This window comes from Sardina pilchardus, chromosome 13 (assembly GCF_963854185.1).
Source record: "Sardina pilchardus chromosome 13, fSarPil1.1, whole genome shotgun sequence".
Lineage (NCBI taxonomy): Eukaryota > Metazoa > Chordata > Actinopteri > Clupeiformes > Clupeidae > Sardina > Sardina pilchardus.
The window spans coordinates 19,161,210-19,179,890 of record NC_085006.1 but is presented as its reverse complement, the minus strand read 5'-3'; the positions used below and the strand labels follow the sequence as shown (position 1 = coordinate 19,179,890).

The 18,681-nt window shown below is 42.9% G+C and overlaps 2 protein-coding genes across 4 annotated transcripts in view; both read right to left on the bottom strand.

Moving 5' to 3' along the window:
* gab2 (GRB2-associated binding protein 2) overlaps nucleotides 1-8,020 on the bottom strand; it is a 58,870-nt gene extending 50,850 nt beyond the window's left edge. For both annotated transcript variants that reach the window (XM_062552465.1, XM_062552466.1), the window contains exon 1: nucleotides 7,619-8,020. In XM_062552465.1, the coding sequence (XP_062408449.1) occupies nucleotides 7,619-7,690 (72 nt within the window). In that variant the 5' untranslated portion in view covers nucleotides 7,691-8,020. The remainder of the gene's footprint in view (nucleotides 1-7,618) is intronic.
* A 734-nt stretch (nucleotides 8,021-8,754) lies between these two features.
* On the bottom strand, nucleotides 8,755-18,444 carry nars2 (asparaginyl-tRNA synthetase 2, mitochondrial). Of its 2 annotated transcripts, XM_062552463.1 has the most exons (14): nucleotides 18,164-18,444; nucleotides 17,963-18,072; nucleotides 17,678-17,798; nucleotides 17,389-17,529; nucleotides 15,010-15,090; nucleotides 13,960-14,063; nucleotides 12,614-12,746; nucleotides 12,136-12,234; nucleotides 11,845-11,882; nucleotides 11,673-11,739; nucleotides 11,387-11,524; nucleotides 10,289-10,386; nucleotides 9,886-9,912; nucleotides 8,755-8,977 (listed from the first exon to the last, which is right to left on the bottom strand). In XM_062552463.1, exons 1-14 carry the CDS (start codon nucleotides 18,326-18,328, stop codon nucleotides 8,833-8,835), a joined length of 1,467 nt encoding a protein of 488 aa, XP_062408447.1. In that variant the 5' UTR covers nucleotides 18,329-18,444; the 3' UTR covers nucleotides 8,755-8,832. The 2 variants fall into 2 exon arrangements, with proteins under 2 accessions (XP_062408447.1, XP_062408448.1); XM_062552464.1 differs by lacking the exon at nucleotides 18,164-18,444 and having other exon boundaries at nucleotides 17,678-17,763.
* Nucleotides 18,445-18,681: the final 237 nt, after the last annotated feature.

The window sequence follows — 18,681 nt, the reverse complement described above, 5'->3', positions numbered from 1 at the left end:
TAACGCACGCTGCAAAAAGGCCGCTTATCAAACCATCTCAAGAGCTTCTAAGAATAAACAGATGCTTGCCAGCTATTCCGTTCCCGCTTTCACTGAAGGACTTTTCTTCAGAGGCAAGAGACATGAACAGAGATATGCTCAGCGAGGGTTTCCGTTTTTCAATTAATAGCGTTTCAGGTAAGAGCAGCCTCAGTGATGGAAGTCCATGCAGTTCTGGTGGTTAGTCAAGTGATTATGACTGAACCACACAGATAAGGTTCTTGCCAGGGAGATTACTACGACAAACTAACCGCTTCTCAATATGCATAAACCACCAGATGATGGAAAAGTTGTGTGACGTGCATTCAACAATCAGGTCATTCAAACTGCCATGGTTCCATTGTTCTTTCATGTGTGCACTTGAGTCACGTCTGGCTAGTAACCGCATCGGCCAAGCAACCTCTGGTTCACACAGACCAACTCGACCCTCACCGGACTGCAGTCATCAGGCGGAGCTGGTTTGCGTTAGGGGGTTAGATTTCACATCGCCCCGTGCTAATTAGCTCTTAGGAGATAAGAGGGAGATCCCGACACCCCCGCTAGTCCCCCCAAACATCCACACCCTCGACCTGACTCTCTCTGAGATTTCCTCTCCGCCCAGCAACGGACCGCGCGGAACGAGGAGTGTTAGTGAAGTGGAGCGTCTAGAATGAGGATGGGGCCATGCAGTTATCTCCCCAGACCAGACCAATGCCCCTGGTGAACACACACTGATCTAACACAGCGGCGCTTATTTAATAGGCTGCGTCATCCCGCTGCCGATGACTTCACCTGCCCCGGACACTCTCAGCTGTCAAAACACGGCCTCACACAAATCTCCCCATGGTAACCGGCCATAAAAACATTCTACAGGAATAAAGGGAGAGGAGAAGGGAAGAGAGGAGTGGGGGTCACCCCAAGGCTCAATTGGCTAATTGCCTTAAACCATCAACTACCCTAATCTATAAAGTGTGGAATGAGTGGGGAGGTATAGGGTCACACATGTGAACCCCACTCCACTGGGATTAAGTAATTCCATTTAGGGGTTACTATGGTTGCCCCCTCAATCTTGTAAAGTAATAGGAAGTCCAGTATCGTCATCCAAAGGGCTGGAAATGTCATGGACAGACAAAGTTTTGCTACTGGAGTTATCTAATGAATAACATTGTACTACTCACTTAGCCAAAGTGGTTATAAGTAAGATGAGCACTTCATTACCAAATTTGTGCTTTTTATTTTACTCAAATGTCCCATGAAGAATCTACCATCTTACCAGTCTTGTCCACCATTTTTCCTGTGGTGACTGTGGGGCATCTGGGGTTGTCATCTGACCCTCTGAATCCGTACCATGACCCTCTCAATAAACCCTCATTGCCAGGACCTCAGTTGCCCCCAGACTCGCCTGCTGTACGGCCGGCTATTCCAAATAAATCACAAATCAAATTCACCTTCTTCTATCTCTGGCATGAGGGAGGCAGAAATAACTGCCCAAAAAAGAAACAAATGCCATCTATTCTTGAGCCTAGTGGCCGTGAATGCAATGCAATTTGTGTTCTTTTTATGGAACAGTTTAGCGGAACTGGCTCTAATGGGCTGGCATACTTAGTGAATTTGGAGATGGGGGGAGACTGGAGACACATGCTTAAGCAGTAAATTAGTGTCTCACAGCAGTAAATTAGCCCCCAATGTGGAGATATGGATTAAGATAATACAACACAAAGTGTGGGGAATCTGCAAGAGCAGGAAGCGTCTATCTATTCCCATGTAATACATTCATAGCTACAAATACCTCTCGGCTATTTACAGTATGTGTCATACAGCAAGTCATGACATCTTCTGAGTTCAGGGAATGAATGAATGAATAAAGGAATATCCCAAATTCAAACACAGCTGTCAAAGGCCTTCATGACCCTGAACTGCAAGTGAAGAATATGGGTGGAAATGCTACTAAATACTGTAGTAAGTGCAATTCATTCCTCAGAGTAGTACGAATATAATTTTGTAGCCAACAGATTTTATAGCCCCTTGTACATGTAGCCCACACTATACAGACCTTTTTGCTTTTGGGCGTCCATATCAGAACACAATAGCCTGAGAGCCTGTTGGGAAAGAAAGGTGAGTATTTCTATTTCACATGACTACGTACCATAACATTTAATTTGAAGGTGTTATAAAAACTTGCAACCTGCAAAAACACCCCTTAAAACCTACATAGTGTTGTCTTAACTAATTGCTAGCATGTGCATGTAAAAGGGAAATAAAGCTTTTATAAATACAAATAATGTTTTATAAACTCTAGACTAGAGAATATGCATACTATGTAATGATGAAATTATCTACAAAGTGTAGCTTAAATTAGGTCTGTGTGTTTATGGCCCAAACAAAGTCTTGCACAGCGAGACCGATACTCACAGTAAGAAGTAGCTAAAGTGATCAGGCAGGAGAAAATAGCACAGGCAGGAGTCACCGTCTCAGTGCTATCTTGGACAGACACAATCCTAATGTTCAATGTTATTCTCCTAATGAGAATTTGATGATAAGAATTTTTCTCTTTTTAAAGAGCAAACATTGGACACATCACGAGAACATAATCAATGAGATCTAATTTCCTCGGCGGGAAAAAAAGAAACATTCTCCCCTTTTTGGCACAGACGAAAAAACAAACAGTGCAAAAAAGGGATAAAAATACTTTTTTTTTTAGAGCAACCATGGCACATTTCTCTCATTTTCCTATCACGGGGCCCATGTCACAGTGTTTCCTGTAGGTGCCATCCTCAGGAAGTCTGGAAAATGCTACTGCCCAAATAATTAGGTTTTGACAGAAGTACAAACACACACACACAGAGACACACACAGACACACACACAGACACACACACAGACACACACACAGACACACACACACACACACACACACACACACACACACACACACAGCAGTTTTTAAGACAATACTGCTTTCATTTTCTCCCACAATTGTCCACATAACACACGCTGAATTCTCCATTCATGGGCAACGTATGATATCTCACTTGGCAAAGTAAGGTCAGTTATTTGTGGTATTCGTGCATGCGTATTCACACAAGAAAAACAAACAAACAACTGTTTTCATGATGTGAAATATTTGACATTCTTGTCCTACTAGAGTCCATTACAGCTTATGTGCTTTTTTTGTGTGTGTGTGACGCAAATGGTCAACCTGCACGGTCACATGTTACTGAGACATCAGCATGGCAGCTTGTTTTTTTTATATATATAGTGAGCATATTGAGCATTTTAGATAAAGTGGAGCACACAAGATGTCTGTGTGTGAACATGTGCTTGTTGGCTGAGAGGTGGGTGGTGGGTGAGGTGGGGGGGGCACTGGTAAGGGGGTCTGTGAAAGCAGGAACTGGGAGGGGTCCCACTGCTGACCTCCAAGGGCAAGGACTTCCCAAAAGCCCCTCTGCAAAACAACACGGCAACCTGCAGCTGACGGGACGGACGCGGACCGCCGCCGCCGCCGACTCAACTCTACGTCCATCGCTGCTGCTGCCGCCGCCACATGCCCGCTGGCCAGGGCTGGACAAACACGCTGCCAGTCAGGCACACCAGCCGTACCAAACACCCAACCACACCCAGAGCAAAACAGACCGAGAGAAAGGGAGGGAGAGAGAGAGAGAGAGAGAGAGAGAGAGAGAGAAAAGAAAGAAAGAAAGAGAGAGAAGGCTTGAGAGAGAGAGAGAGAAATGACTATGAATGTGGGTGTCAGACAGGCAGCCATCACCTAGTCGATATGATCAGTCTGGAATGTGGCATTGTGGCATTGGATTATGCCAACTGGCATGTTGGGCAAAATGAGTAGTAGGCTCTAGGCAAGACAGTTGTAACAGACCAACCGTGACCATCTGTGTGCCGGCAGTGCTCAGCTGTAGGGATCACTGCTGCAGCTCACAACAGGAATCAGCCCAGATGCCCCAAAGTCAGACAGTGGACAACAGGCTTTTCTCAATGAATGAGACCGAAGCGGAAACCAGCGGCTGCGAGCGGAAAGGGAAGTAGTGGGGATCTTGTTGTGGGAAATGCCTGGGCCGTCCCTCTGTCCTCTCCAAGCCTAACTAAACCCCTCCCCCCCTCCTCCTCCTCACTCCCCAAGCCTAACTGAACCCCCTCCCCTCCCCTCCCCTCTTTAGCCTGCCTGCCCCCCTCCACACTTCCTTCCGTCCTTCACTTTTATTGCAGTCGCTAGAGATGCATGACAGACTTATGCGGCCCCTTCCCCAAACTCAAAAGACCTGATGACAGTGATGCAGCAGCCGGACGGAATACTTGCAGCTAATTCTGGTCCATCCCACCATTTTCAAATCACACAAACACAGCCCCCCCCCTTCTCTCCCTCTCCCTTTCTCTCTCCCTCTCTCCCTCTCTCTCCCTCACACACACACAAATAGAATTTAAACTGACTCATCATTTTGTCTCTTCCTCTTCCTTTGCCCCCTCCACCCCCATGTTTTTGCGTCTATGTACCTATTTATGCACCTATCTGTGGCTGTATCTATCCATGTGTTTCTCTCAGACTTAGTAGGTGAGGTCATCGGTCTGTTTGAGTACATGCTGCTCCGAAAGGCCCGCTGAAACAAACAAACAGTCTGGAGAATGTTATGTCTGTCTGCTCCCCTGAAGACCCATGGCCTCTGTCTCTGAGAGAGAGAGAGAGAGAGGGAGAGAGAGAGACAACCTCAAGACGGTGGGGAAGTGGCTGAGGTGCCTTGTGTGTGTGTGTGTGTGTGTGTGTGTGTGTGTCTGGGTGTGTGTGATAAAGAGTGACAGAAAGAGAAAAACCGAGAAAACGCAAAGACAGACGTTAGGAAAGACAGACAGAGAAAAGGAAGTGCACACATTGAGAAAGAAAGGAGAGAAAAAAAGAAGACAGACCGAGAGATGGAAAAAAAAAAGAAAGACACAGACGGTCTCAGACTTAGATTCACTATCAGACAGACAGACGTGCTCTGGATTACTCAGTTGTTTTCAGGCTTCTCCCTGATAATGCTGGCCAATGTTCAACACAAGCAGGCAGAGAAACACCACCTCACCACCACCCCTGCCCCCCTCCCGCTCCAGTGTCCACCCCCAATCCGTTGCCCTGGTGCCCAAAGCCATAATCAAACTCCAAACAAGCCACACAGAAAAGGGGGGGGGGGGTAGGGACTTGTTCCACAAGCCCAGATGAACGAAAATGCACATCCCAATGAAAACAGCAGTTCCTGTTTTCATTCAGGGGTTAAAGCAGAGTCAACCGACGGCTGTCACGTCCGGCACTCTCATGGATGACAGCCGTTAAGACAGTGACAGTTAAGACAGTTTTCTCTCTTTCTTTCTCGTTTACTTTCTTCTTTTCTTATCTGGCTTTACACACACAAACACACACACACACACACACACACACACACACACACACACAATCACATAAAATACTGCACTTTGTCCAGTGACATATTATAGTTGTTATCTATCCCACAGTCGGGAAACTACTCTTGCCATAGGATTTGCATACAGTTTGCATAACAGAGACTATGTTTGAGAGATACCCTCCATTTTTCAAAGATAATGTAAGATTGTAAAACTATAAGATAAAGCACTGTATGTATATCACAGATAGTAAAAAACACAAAACATCAAACACACATGCAGACACACATTGATTCATTTTGTCAATAGATTATAGTGTTAATTATGACACTATGTTATAATAGGATCCTGGTGTTGCCAAACTGCTGAGATCTGAAAAAACAAAGATGAGTTTGACAGTGAAACAGGGGCCGCCTACTATTGAAGTTTTGACTACACCCAAGGAATCCAACATGGTCTCGTCAGTGGACATTGCCACAAGTGTTCTGCCTTAGAATCATTTCAAGTAAACACACAGCATCGCAGTATGCACAGTTATGTACTTTCACACTGCACACAGAAACACAGGGAGGGGATCCGCTATTTACATCAGACCATGCAGTGATGGCAGCTGCCTCCTCCCAGACAAACAGACACCTTGGTGTTGAGATGCTTGGGCCTGCGACTGCTTAAAATATCTCCCTACATTAGAATGTCAGGGATGTCAGATGACAGCAATCCCGCGGACCTAAATGGCTTCCATTGTGTGACCCCAGCCAGCTACAGGGTTTTAAGTGGAAGGAATGTTAAGATGGGATGATTAGTCCTTCCCTTCAACAATCCAGCCTTTCGTCAGAGTTCCCAGTTCATTATCCGCCGCGGCGTTTGCTAAATCTGTAGCTATCTGCTGGCTGCGTGGCTTGCTAGCTTGTCTGTTTGTTTTTTACTGAGTAAGAGAACAGGAGGACTGGGTTGGTTTCCATCCTCCTGCAAGAGGTCCTCGTTGTTCAACATCATATTTTTCCATCACAGGCTGGTAACAGCAATGATGCTGGTATAACAGCAATACTGGTTTAGATCCAGACACGGTCATTCATTTTCATATCTATGACTATTCATTTCCTTTTTGTATGCTGTTTCCCTCCTTTTTGATGACCAGAGAACAATTGTTCTTAGTGGGATATCTGGCCCTGGGTACATCTGCCCTTTGCCACCCCCCCTTTAAAAAAAAGAATGAGGGGGCGGAAGTGGTTTCTGTGTACAGTCACCCAAGTGAAGGACAACTGAGGAGGACCTCTAACATGTGCTCATGTGAAGACATTGAGATATGACCCCCCCCCCCCTCACCACCACCCTTTCCCCAAGCCTTTCCCACCCCATCTCACCCCACACCAGCAAAACCAGAGCTGACATCATGGCAAAGTCGGCCTGGTGGATGGAGGAGGCCTGTAATGCAAGCCTGGAGATAAACATGGCCCAGCTGTATTTATGCGAGCCCTTCTCGCCGCCTTCCTTTAGCTCTTCATAAAATTCCATTATCTGACATTGGGTAAACCGGAAGGAGGGATGGTCTCCAGAGAAGTTGGCGCACAGTTAGGGTTACACGGGGCATGCAAAGCACCACGACGCGAACGTGACAATTGCCTAGCACTTGTAGGCGTGAGGCTTGCTGTCGGCTTAGCATCTGAGACACTCTGAAATGGGGGAGGTGGGAAAAGAAGTGTTGAACATATTTAGCTGGACAGTAACAGTTGTACGGACAGCTGTCCCGAACAGAATTGCGAGACAGACGGAGGCACCACGGTGTAGTTAAACCCCATTGTGCGCACAGCTTCGTAACAATTAAATCCAGATTATCAAATATTATTAATAATGTATCAGAGGCTAAACAAACACAATAATGTGTCAGGATTTCGTACGCATGGTTGAAAAAGGAAGACAGATACAGTGAGCTAGCGAGCGAGTGCGAGAATGATGCAGATGATGAGACGTTATAGGGCGCACCTGCTACATCACATTGAGTTCGTTTTTTTGGCCTTAGGAAGCATACAAGACGCAAATCTTGTTATTGCCTGTACATGCTGTACCATACCGTAATAGCTTAATTTAATGTTTTAAACCGAGCACTTTGCCTAACACTAAATGAAAGTAGTTGCCTTACACATAAATCTCGGCACGTACAACATGGAGATGAATAACCAAGGATCGCATTTATGAACAAGATAACTTCTTACATATCTCCGCAGTTTCTTCTCTGGTGGTGACTTTCTCAGCCATCCTTGGCAAATAATTTCGCCGCCACTCATGGTCGCAACTGCTCCACCGGATTCCGGACACAGTATTCACAGCTGCACGGTCGTATCCCACTAGATCCTCCGTCCCATTTAGTGCGTGTACGCACTATACATGCAGTACTATCGGAGTCGAGCGCACTTTGGTGCAGTCTGTCGCTCCATTCAGTGTCCTAATGCAAAAGCCGTGCCGGACAGACTGAGGTAAGTGCCATTGGCCCCTCAATGTCCCGAGTGCTCTTGAAGTCCACAAACAGGAACTCGGTTCCCCTGTCCTCGCACGTAGGGCAAATAACTAAGAAACGGTTAACTTGGAGCCAACGAGCGGCGACCGCCAGGGAAGTGTGGAGATGTAGGAAGTAATGCAGGGTGTCTGCTGTTTGTTTTCCAATTCACACCACGCCCACTGAATTGAAGGGACGGACTGTGTAGAGATGAGCAGCAACGGGGTGAGCTTGACACACAGTAACAATGAAAAGCGTTTAAGGTGGACACACAATTGTGTATTGTCTTACTTCAATGAGAAAAGGCGATGCGTAAAAGAAACTTAGGACTATAATAAGCTATCCACTATATCCGTTCTTAGCTATACTTACTTCTTCATGTGTACACTGATGTTTAAGCATCATAGTATTAGAAAGAATACGAAGTGTGAAGGGGCATGAGCTGGCCAACCACATATCATAATAAAGTATAACGTCTACAGAATACACCGTCTCTATGTGATTTTACAACGAATTTCTCGTTCAGGAAGCATGTGGCTTGGGCTTTCTGATCCAATTACTGATAAATAAACGGCGGGTTCACTTACATGATGTTCAATGTAACCTCCTACTTGCACTCTTGTGTGCTCATGCGTTAAAAATTGCGTGAGAAAGTGTCTAAAAGTTACACATCAACCAGTGCCATCTAGTGGACAATAAGTGGAAATACTCAAATGCAATGAATAGTATCACTCCATTACAACAGATGCTTAAGTGTCTCAGAATGTAATCCAAAATACACAATTCCATGGCAAATATATAATGATGAAACCATGACCCCCAACATCAGTCATCTCTGTTGAAGTTTTAATATATACAATGTAATCATCATAATTTAGATCACTGAACATGGCAGTCATAGGGTACAGATCAGACAGTTCCGTTTTCTGAACATTATAAAAGGCATGAGTGTGAAAACCTGGCAAATGGGATCACATCTTTGATATTGTCCACTCCCAATATGCATTGAAGGTATCTCTCAAACCCCATCCCAAATCCACCGTGAGGGACAGAGCCAAATCGTCTCAGCTGGAGATACCTACAGCAGAAAGACCAGAGTCAGATACCACACTTGTGGGTAAATATGCACTGAAGTGCCATTGGAATTAACACTCTTAACACTCTTAACATGATAACTGATAATGTATGTTTTGTTTTTTTTAAACTGAGACATGTAACCGTGGGTAAAATCACAGGTTTACACAAGAGCATGGTCAAGGCAGTCAAAAGTATCTCACAACTGAAAATATCAGACAAAGTACTGCATCAATGTTTGTGGTACAAAGAAGCTTAGATGACTGTAGTATGCTAGTGGCTAGTTCTTATAGTGTCAAGTTATTATAGGCCAACTTAGGCCTAAGTCCTTTGAGGAGTGATGATAGGGACTATTTACACTGTATCCGTTATTGTCTATTACGTCAATACATTCTGGAGAGTAGAACATGTAATAATAATCAGAGGACGAACTGGACAATTTAGTAGAGGACAAGAATGTCAAGGTCTGATCGGGACAGTGAGAAAATACGCTGAGTTACTCCTCCTACAGGAAGACAGGAAGGGTAGGAAGGACTTCTTGTGTATTGCTGTAACTGCAGCTTTGATTTGATTCACTTGGTTAAGCCTACAGTGAGTCATTAAGGACCTGAGAGAACTGCTACTGCTCCTGTTTAAGATGGCGGGGATGCAAGTTATATGGGATTTTACCTGATAAGTTGTTGGTCTTCCATTTTAAATATGGCACTATATGGAATTAAGAAATACATATATTTGTAAGACATCATTTGTATGATCGTGGAGTCTGATGTTGAACTCAAATGTCCTGCCTTTTAAAATAGTCTATAGGGAGCTATTTTGATTCTGAGGAAGTAGGAGCGAGAACCTAACCGCAAAGCACTACTTGAGCAATAATAACAGAAGTAAAAAGATTTACAACCATCACGTCCTTACCATTCATAGTCCTCCTCCAACCCTGCCCTGTGAAAATGACACAAAGGAATGAAACACAACAGATTAATTTGGCTTTGCTGATATTCTCAAACACAATTCAGAAAATTGACGCTATTATTTTAAAGTCACACAGGCCGTATAAGACATAACTGTGGGCTGAATGTTTATATTTTCCCTTATACTATAATAGAAAAAAAGCAGGAATCACTGGCTGCTAAGAGAGACAGAATTTGGTTTCTGTGTAGGATTTCTCTAGCAGTCTAACATAGTTCAAGTTCAAGTTCAAGCCTAAGTCTAAGTTTCTTTCTATTTCAACATCACAGTTGATAGGAAAGTGCCTTGGTGTGTCCACAACACAACAGTGTTGGCAGGTTGGTGAGAGTTCACCAAAACGATCCCTTACTGAGCGAGGCGGTTCTGGAGGAGGTCCAGTCTCTCCTCTCTTAGCGATCCTCCACACAGCTCCCCGACCCCCGGCACCAGAAGGTCAACCGCCGCAGCCTGGAGGACACAGCACAACTGCTACTGACTTCTGCTGGCCACTACCAACTGCTCATAGTTTCATTCAAGTTTCTACAAGGTTCCTAGATCCATTCCTACTTAAAAAAAAAAAAAGTAACTTCTGTCCAAAATGAGCTCCCCAAGAGAGAAAAGGGATCTATTAGTAGGGGTTTGTGTGTGTGTGTGTGTGTGTGTGTGTGTGTGTGTGTGTATATGTACATATAGAAAGAAAGGGGATTTATTAGAGGGGGTTTGTGGCTCAGTAGGGAGGGAACTGGTTCAGGGCATCAGGGCACAAAACTCCGGAATATGAGATCTTTCTAGAATGGAGTGGATTCATCATGTCCAGCTGAGTCTGGCCCACCACTGGGTTCTTTGGAACTCAGAACTTTGTTACTGGAAAGTTCCCGCCAGAACCTTTCCAACATACTAATGCTGTGACTATGAAATATTTCAACACAGCTCTTTCTTCATTATTACTATTATCATTATTGAAAAAAAAGCCTTACAAATCTATATGCTGTAACCTTTACAGTTTTTAATGCATGGAAGAATATCACTACCTATAGTTGACATGTACTGGTCAGCTGGCTGCTTCTGCTCTGACTCTTGCACATTAGCGGCTATGACCGTCGTTACCACTATTCAGACGGAAAAAAACTATTCAAGTAATGAATACAAGTGCTTGAGCATGACTAACTGATCCTGATTAGTTTTTTGTCATTATTGTCTATTGACCTCTAGCGCCCAACACCACCTATTTAATGGCCATTTGAGTTGCTTACTGGACCGTTTCAAATATCGCGACTGCTGTTACTGGAATGAACTGTTGGAAAGACTGCTAAAAATGATCATCCTTGAAAAGCTTTCATCTTTGATAATAAGCCCATATCCAAAATGATCAAATTTGAACATGAACCCTGGTACACTCTGTGTTTGCCCAGGATTTGTACAAGACAAAGAGGGATTGAACGTATTAACAGTGTAACGGGAGCCTCACAGTGTGTCGTGGGTGATCCTGGTTGTCTCTGGCGTAGAACGGCTTGAGATCATAGGGATAATCAGTGACAAAGACGGGGATGTTGCCACAATGTTTCACCAGGTACTTCTCATGTTCTGTCTGCAGGTCACAACCCCACTGAGAAATGGAGACAGACAGCCATAATCATTGACTTCAAATTCCTCCTTTGCCCAAGAGGGGAAAGAAAACAAGAGTGAGACATTAAAAGGCAGTACCCAGAAAAGCCCCCTTTGAAATAAAGGAGCCTACTATCCACTCCACTCACCTCAGTGGGGAAAGTGAATGTCTGGGAACTGCGGTTTAGAATGTCTATGGCCTCGGTGTAGGAAATCCTGGGGGTAAAAACGACACATTATATTATAATGACAGAGGTGGGACAGATTAAGCTTTTGTGGAGAACGTGCTTTGAGGTAGCGCTGCTGCAGATACATACTTACACATTAAATTTTCGACTCAGCATGACATCCACTTGCCCCTGAGGAGGAGAGACACTTTGAACACATGCCATTAACGGTTCACCACAACCAAGTCAAGCAGATTAAGATACAAGCGAAACCTTTGAGTCTTTCAGTTCAGGTGGACGCAGTTGACACTGATTAAGTTGGGGGGTCACAGGGTTCAGATCCCCACGAGTACAAGTACTGTACAGTACTACAATACTATACATGAAGTGGTGTGACTGTATTGCCATATAAATCATTATTGCATTATACACATTATTTTCTTACCCTGTGTCCAGGTGCCACAAACTTGTGAAATAATTCCACATCTTCTGCACAGTGGGTCAGGACATGTTCAGTGCTGGCTTTGAAGAGATTCTCCATTACCTGATCAAGAGGACATGGTATGACCTACAGTATCAAATGACCTTTCATTCAAAGACTCAAATCTCAACATGAACAATACACATCCAGTAACTCTCTAATAATGTACAAAGACCTGTGTTATATAAAGTAAAGTAAGTGTTATATAAAATAAAGTGACTAGTATTTAGCACTTTTATCCAAAGCAATATGGACCAGAAGTTGCTACCTATGATGACCTCTAGTCATTATATTCCATGATATATGCTATGCTGTAAGAAATGATCTTTTCTCCTCATGGCATTCATATTCCACTGACCCCTTTTGCCATGTGTTATCCTCCCAGTGAAGCTGACTGGGGCCGACTACCCGATCACAGTGTCATAGTAAATCTGAGTCTTACTGCCATCACATCCTCCAGGGACTCCGTGAACGAGATCTCGGCCTCCACCATGTAGAACTCGGCCAAGTGGCGCCTGCTCTGGGAATTCTCGGCCCTGAACGTCGGCCCGAAGGTGTACACTCCTGGAAAGGCCCTGTGACAGAGAAGCAGTCCCTTCAGAGACGTCGTCGAGTAGATTACTTCAGCAGCTCACGTTAAGTGTCTTTTTTAACAAGTCTAGCCAGTGCACAAGACACGACTTGTTCTTACCTCCACACTAGATGACAACAACGGATTATCGCACTTGAATGTCTGTTGTTGCACTCAGTTGAGTTTGTGACCTTAATTCAAGTTGAAGTTGAAGTTCAAGTTCATGACCGTTGCTCCCTTGCGCAAATGTCCTCATCACAGCATCTGTGAGGGAACTGGCTAAATGCTGTACTAACTACACAGGCGAAGGCTTTTGCTTATTCATCATTTAAACCCTCTTGAACGTTATGAGCTAATAAGAGTGAATGCCAAAACACCAAGAGCAAGAGTTGTTGAGGGCACTAGAGTTTTGTCAGATATAGATAAACTTAGACATGCATGTACAAGTGCACATGCGCGTACGCACACACACACAGAGCTTCTCATTTCTGAGTCAGTGGAAAAAGGCTCCCCAACTATGTTGAATAACATTATTTGATTTTGTGTTGACATTTTTCTACCTGCCTTGGACCAATCTGCAGTCAAAGACATACTTGATTTCTGCCTGTCATAGTGGGGAAGACAGAGCGCTTGGAGGGTGCTTAGCCACTTCATGGACCCTTCATACCTAGCCTGCACTGCTAGACTAGTCTCTGTTCAGTTTGTATTAGGTTTGCAATCCATATGTTTGAAATGCACTTTACAATTTGTAATCTACAATATGTGATGGCTGTCTATATCTCAGCATGAAATGTGGAAATGTGGAAAAGTCTTCTCTCTGGACCGTCAGACCGGTTTAATTAGTTTGTTTACTAAATGCTTCTCAGTCACACAATCTTCAGCTTCATTATATTCTTTTCTATTTTCATAACCCATTCAAGATCTATAGATCTTTCTAAAACAGATAGGAATCAGGTCCTTGATTATGATTGACTGAATCACGTTCGATGCCGTTGTAAATTCCAGCAATTTCCGCTTTGCATCGTGCCTAAAAAACGCCCCTTAGCCGTTCTAAATTCAGTATAAACCACGGCCTCTCGGGGCTTATTACTTAAATCTATAGTTCAGGACCATAATGAGCACACAAAGATGTGTAGGATAGTTGCCTGCCAAACCCCGATGAAGACCACTTTGTAAGCGCTGACTCACTCTGACACAGAGCGGTCAGAACTACTCACCCTGACATGACCTCCAGGTGAAGCTGGCCTGAGACGGTCAAGTAGGTGGGGACCGAGAAGAAGTGTTGGTTCCTCTCCTCTTGCCCTTCACCACTACCTGCAGGCTGAAGATTAAACAAACAGGTTTCTCTAACCTGTTCTTCACAAAGGTGACACTATCAATACTATACTAAATCCAATGTCACATGGATATATTTCTAAAAGCTGGCACAACACAAGTGGAGGGGTTAAACCTGTTTTGTTGCGAACATAATGAATGAACTGTTAACCCAAGTCAATGTACATAGATGTTAGAAAGAGATTATGCATGATCTTAGTGTTGTGTAGCCAGACGTTTATTAATATATAACATCTGGAGACAGTCAAGATCAAAACTGCCCTACTTATTGGTGGAAACAATTCCAAAATGAACCGCATTCAAAGTTCCGAAAGCAATGTAAGGTCTAATTCAAAGCAACAGTCAAGAGTGGTTTGAAAGTCTCAGGAAATGGAGAAGTTTGCAGATATCTTTGAGGAAAAGCAGCCAGGCGCAGACACTGCATGGATCTGGCCCAATTTAAGCCCCAGTTTAGACCTGACCAACTTTAGAATCGGGCTGAATTTCCACTCATGCAGTCTGAGCAGGTTCTCTACACCTGAATAGAAGGTCTTAGCTTTGGTTTGATCAGGTTGGATTTCTGCCATTTTTTTGTCTTGCAGTGTGAGCAGAACACTGTGGCCCAAGCACCACTCCCCCCACAACCATGCCCGATCAAGCCAGCATTAGATTATGAAAAGGTGTGCCTTATATTGATATACGAAAAAGAAACACATTTTCCCAATTCCCAAGGAGGATAAACTATGCAAAATATGAAGAGAATGTAAAGTGCTACTGTACTGAATTCTGGAGCCATTGATCAAAGGCTTGTAGTAGAAAATATTTTTGATAACTTAATTTAATTACTGGCAAGTTATTTTAACTTATGCAGGACGGCAGCTTTATGAACATCATTTAAACACGGTGGCCACTGTCTGAGGTTTTATACTTAAGCTCTGTGAAAGAGGACCCACCTCCACCTGGAATAACTCCCCTGCTCCTTCACAATCATTGGACGTGATGACTGGTGTGTGAATCTGTATGAACCCATTGTCCTGGAAAAAAAACAAAAACAAACAAACAAACAGTCTCTTTTTAGTACATTCAGCCAATTTACTGTATACTAGCAATGGGGTCATTCCGTGTCAAATCAGACAAAATCCAGGAAAATGGTTGCAGCACCGACTCGGATTTTCTTCAAAGTTTGTATACACAATGTTTAGGTTCCATAACTAAAATCTGTTAAATATTTTTGTTCAATTCTATTGTTTTCATTGTCTTTTTGCCCTTGCCTTTTTACACTCTCTAAATGACCTTATCTTGGAGGCCATGTTAAGGTACTCTTAAAAAGTATAATTCCTAGCCTGACTAAACTTTATAGAATGGAAGACAAGCATGTTCTCAGTAAGATTCAATGATTAAATGTTTGTACCACAGTTTCATTGGTTGTACAGAAGTCCCTAGTTTCTGAAAAAACATGCAAAAAAAGTGATATTGAGGGTCTCAAAACTTTTTTATTGGGACACACCTGCCATCAATGAGTCTTTTCTATAGAAATATAATCCTTTGTTAATGTTGTCCCAAAATGTGAAGTCTCCAAATCAAATGAATTTGACAATAATAAGGATAAAACAAGGCATGTTTGTATTTTTGTGTCATTTTCATGCAACTGAAAAGCTATGTGGGGTAGGTAGTAGGATCATGAAAATCTATGTGGAAATAGAAAAGTATATGGACATGTAGTGTGTAAAGTTCTAATATTGCATCCAAGCCCCGTTCACAGAATAAATGCATGTAGTTACAGGTGTTTTGGTAACACCAGAATAAACATTTACAATAAAAAAAGGGAAGTTTGGCACCCCCCCTCTGGCGAAACAGTAGCATTTTGCTACTTTTACAAGGCATTAACTCCGGTAGCTATTTGAATGGAATGGAAAGGCTGTATTTTACTTCTCGTATTCAAAAAGAAGCAGAAATTCCTAATACCTTGAAATTGAAAAGGATACCAAATACACCGAATTATGTACTTGAAATTATGTTTTAACGATTAATCTAAAATAGGCCTTTCATTGGTTGGTGGCTGTGAAGTTCTCAAAGGCCATTTGAATATCTTCATACGTCTTACACTGTTCAGAATGCCACTCAGGCACCGCAGCATGATGTGCAGGTAGGGCAATATGTGTCTATGATGGAAAATGGTGGGTAGGGTATGCCTTGGAGAAGTCAGAGGAGCTGGAGGACTACAAGGTCAAATTCCTGCACCCCAGTGGACCAGCTGCCATTCATGTGCTGTGTGCTGTGCCAGCCCCAGCCACTACCAGGACAGGACGGCAGTACGTATGAAGATATTCAGATGGCCTTTGAGAACTTCACAGCCACCAACTAATGAAAGGCCTATTTTAGATTAATGGTTAAAACATAATTTCAAGTACATAATTCGGAAGATTTGGCATCCTTTTCAATTTCAAGGTATTAGGAATTTCTGCTTCTTTTTGAATACGAGAAGTAAAATATAGCCTTTCCATTCCATTCAAATAGCTACCGGAGTTAATGCCTTGTAAAAGTAGCAAAATGCTACTGTTTCGCCAGAGGGGGGTGCCAAACTTCCCTTTTTTTTATTGTAAATGTTTATTCTGGTGTTACCAAAACACCTGTAACTACATGCATTTATTCTGTGAACGGGGCTTGGATGCAATATTAGAACTTTACACACTACATGTCCATATACTTTTCTATTTCCACATAGATTTTCATGATCCTACTACCTACCCCACATAGCATTTCAGTTACATGAAAATGACACAAAATACAAACATGCCTTGTTTAATTGTTATTATTGTCATGGTTATTTGTCGTGGAGACTTCAAATTGTGGGAAAACATTAATTAACTGCCGTATTTGAAGAGGAAATAGTGACTGATACCAAGTGAAACAGATAAACAGTTTTTTTAATACCCTAAATATCACACTTAATGCACGTTTTTCCAAAATTGAGGGCCCTTTCGAGAGTCAAGAGACATTTAGTACAGACTTTAAACTGTTTACACATGCTTATTATGAGTTGATCTTCCACCCTAGAAAGTTTGGGGAGGCTAGGGAACATATTGGTCAAGATATTAATGCCCAGACATGGCATGTGTTTTTCAAGCTGTAAAAATGAAAGAATTTCAAGGTCTAAAAAAGATATGAAGACAAATGATTTCCACAGAAATATTTCACAGGCCTTGGTTTTAGGACACATTGATGATATACACAAAGTTTTAACAAAATCTGAGACGGTGCAGCAACAATCTTATCTGATTTGACACGGAATGACCCAATGGTCATGACAGGCACAACGAATGGGGCAATACCTTGAAATATGACTGAATAGCAGAGGTGGCTTCACTGCGGACCCGTAGCAAGGCGCTGAAGGTATTTGTCCGACAGCGCAGATGAGGATACTGTCGGATGTATTCCATAGAATGGCGTTCCTTGATCTTAAATGGGAATTCCTGTGAAAAGATAGATAGATAGATAGATAGATAGATAGATAGAACAGAGCACATAGTTAATTATATGGATGCATAGCATTTTTACATACTATAGATTACATTCTGTTTGTAGACACAGAAAAAATTGATAAGAGACTAAAAAACTCACTAGGGGATCACATTTTCCAGTGACTTGAATTTGTTTTGCATGGAGCTCTACATTCTGCTTTTTGCTTGGACTTTTCTCCAGGCATCCTGTGACATCAATGGCACTTCCAAACGTCAGATCACTGGGGGTCAAGCATTAGTTTTTGCACACTGTATCACAACACAATGCAACACCAGAGAAACAACTGTATGTGGTTTTAACATTCTATTTGATTGTAATAGGCTATTCAACAACAGCATGCAATATCAATGGCACCAGAGCAGCCATGTTGGAGACTGGCATCACCTGTCATTCAAGTCGTTGCTGGCCACTACTTGGAGAGGTTGAAGAGAGGAGCCATCATTCACGTGGAGAAAGAGATGTTCTTTCTGTGATCTGACAGAACGGACCCAACCCTAGCAATGGAGTAACGTTAAGTCAACCATTTCACTCTCTTCCTCATGTTTTCATCAGGTTCGACAAAGGAACTAAGAGATTAAATCCTACCTGTATTCTGACGTTAGATCCCAATGCTTTACTGGATAGAGCATCTCGTATCGTTAGCTTTTTGAATTGTTTCTGGCAATACTGTCTGGACCTGCATTTGATGCAGCTAAATACCCATTCAGAAGAAGCAGGAATAACATTGCGTAATAAACTACTTGAAAACATTATAGTAACGCGAGGAAGGTCGCTTGTGAGTTACAGTACAGGACTGAAAGGCTTTTGCAAATAACTGTTTCAATGAAACAATATGCATAGCAGTGGTATGACTGTTTTGACATTCACTCACGCCGCGCACAGAGCGCTTCCTGAAACCTTCTAACTTCCGATTGCAAATCCCTTCGATTGGCTACATTCACACACGTGATTTCCGGCAGCCAATCATAGTTACTTGCGCCTTCAGTGTTATGAAAATGTAGTTTTACGCACAATGACCGCGGGACATAGGCAATAGCAGCCAATCATGCACCAACATGTATCTTTTACGTTTGTTCTGTTTTATAAAATATCGGTAATTATTC

Bases quoted from the DNA above. Each gene is read 5' to 3' on its own strand.
- nars2 (XM_062552463.1), bottom strand. From the start codon at position 18,328: ATGTTTTCAAGTAGTTTATTACGCAATGTTATTCCTGCTTCTTCTGAA. The intron at 18,073-18,163 runs GTAGGATTTAAT...CTCCATTGCTAG, and splicing joins GATCTAACGTCAGAATACAG to GGTTGGGTCCGTTCTGTCAG. The intron at 8,978-9,885 runs GTAAGGACGTGA...TTTCTGCTGTAG, and splicing joins TTGGAGGAGGACTATGAATG to GTATCTCCAGCTGAGACGAT.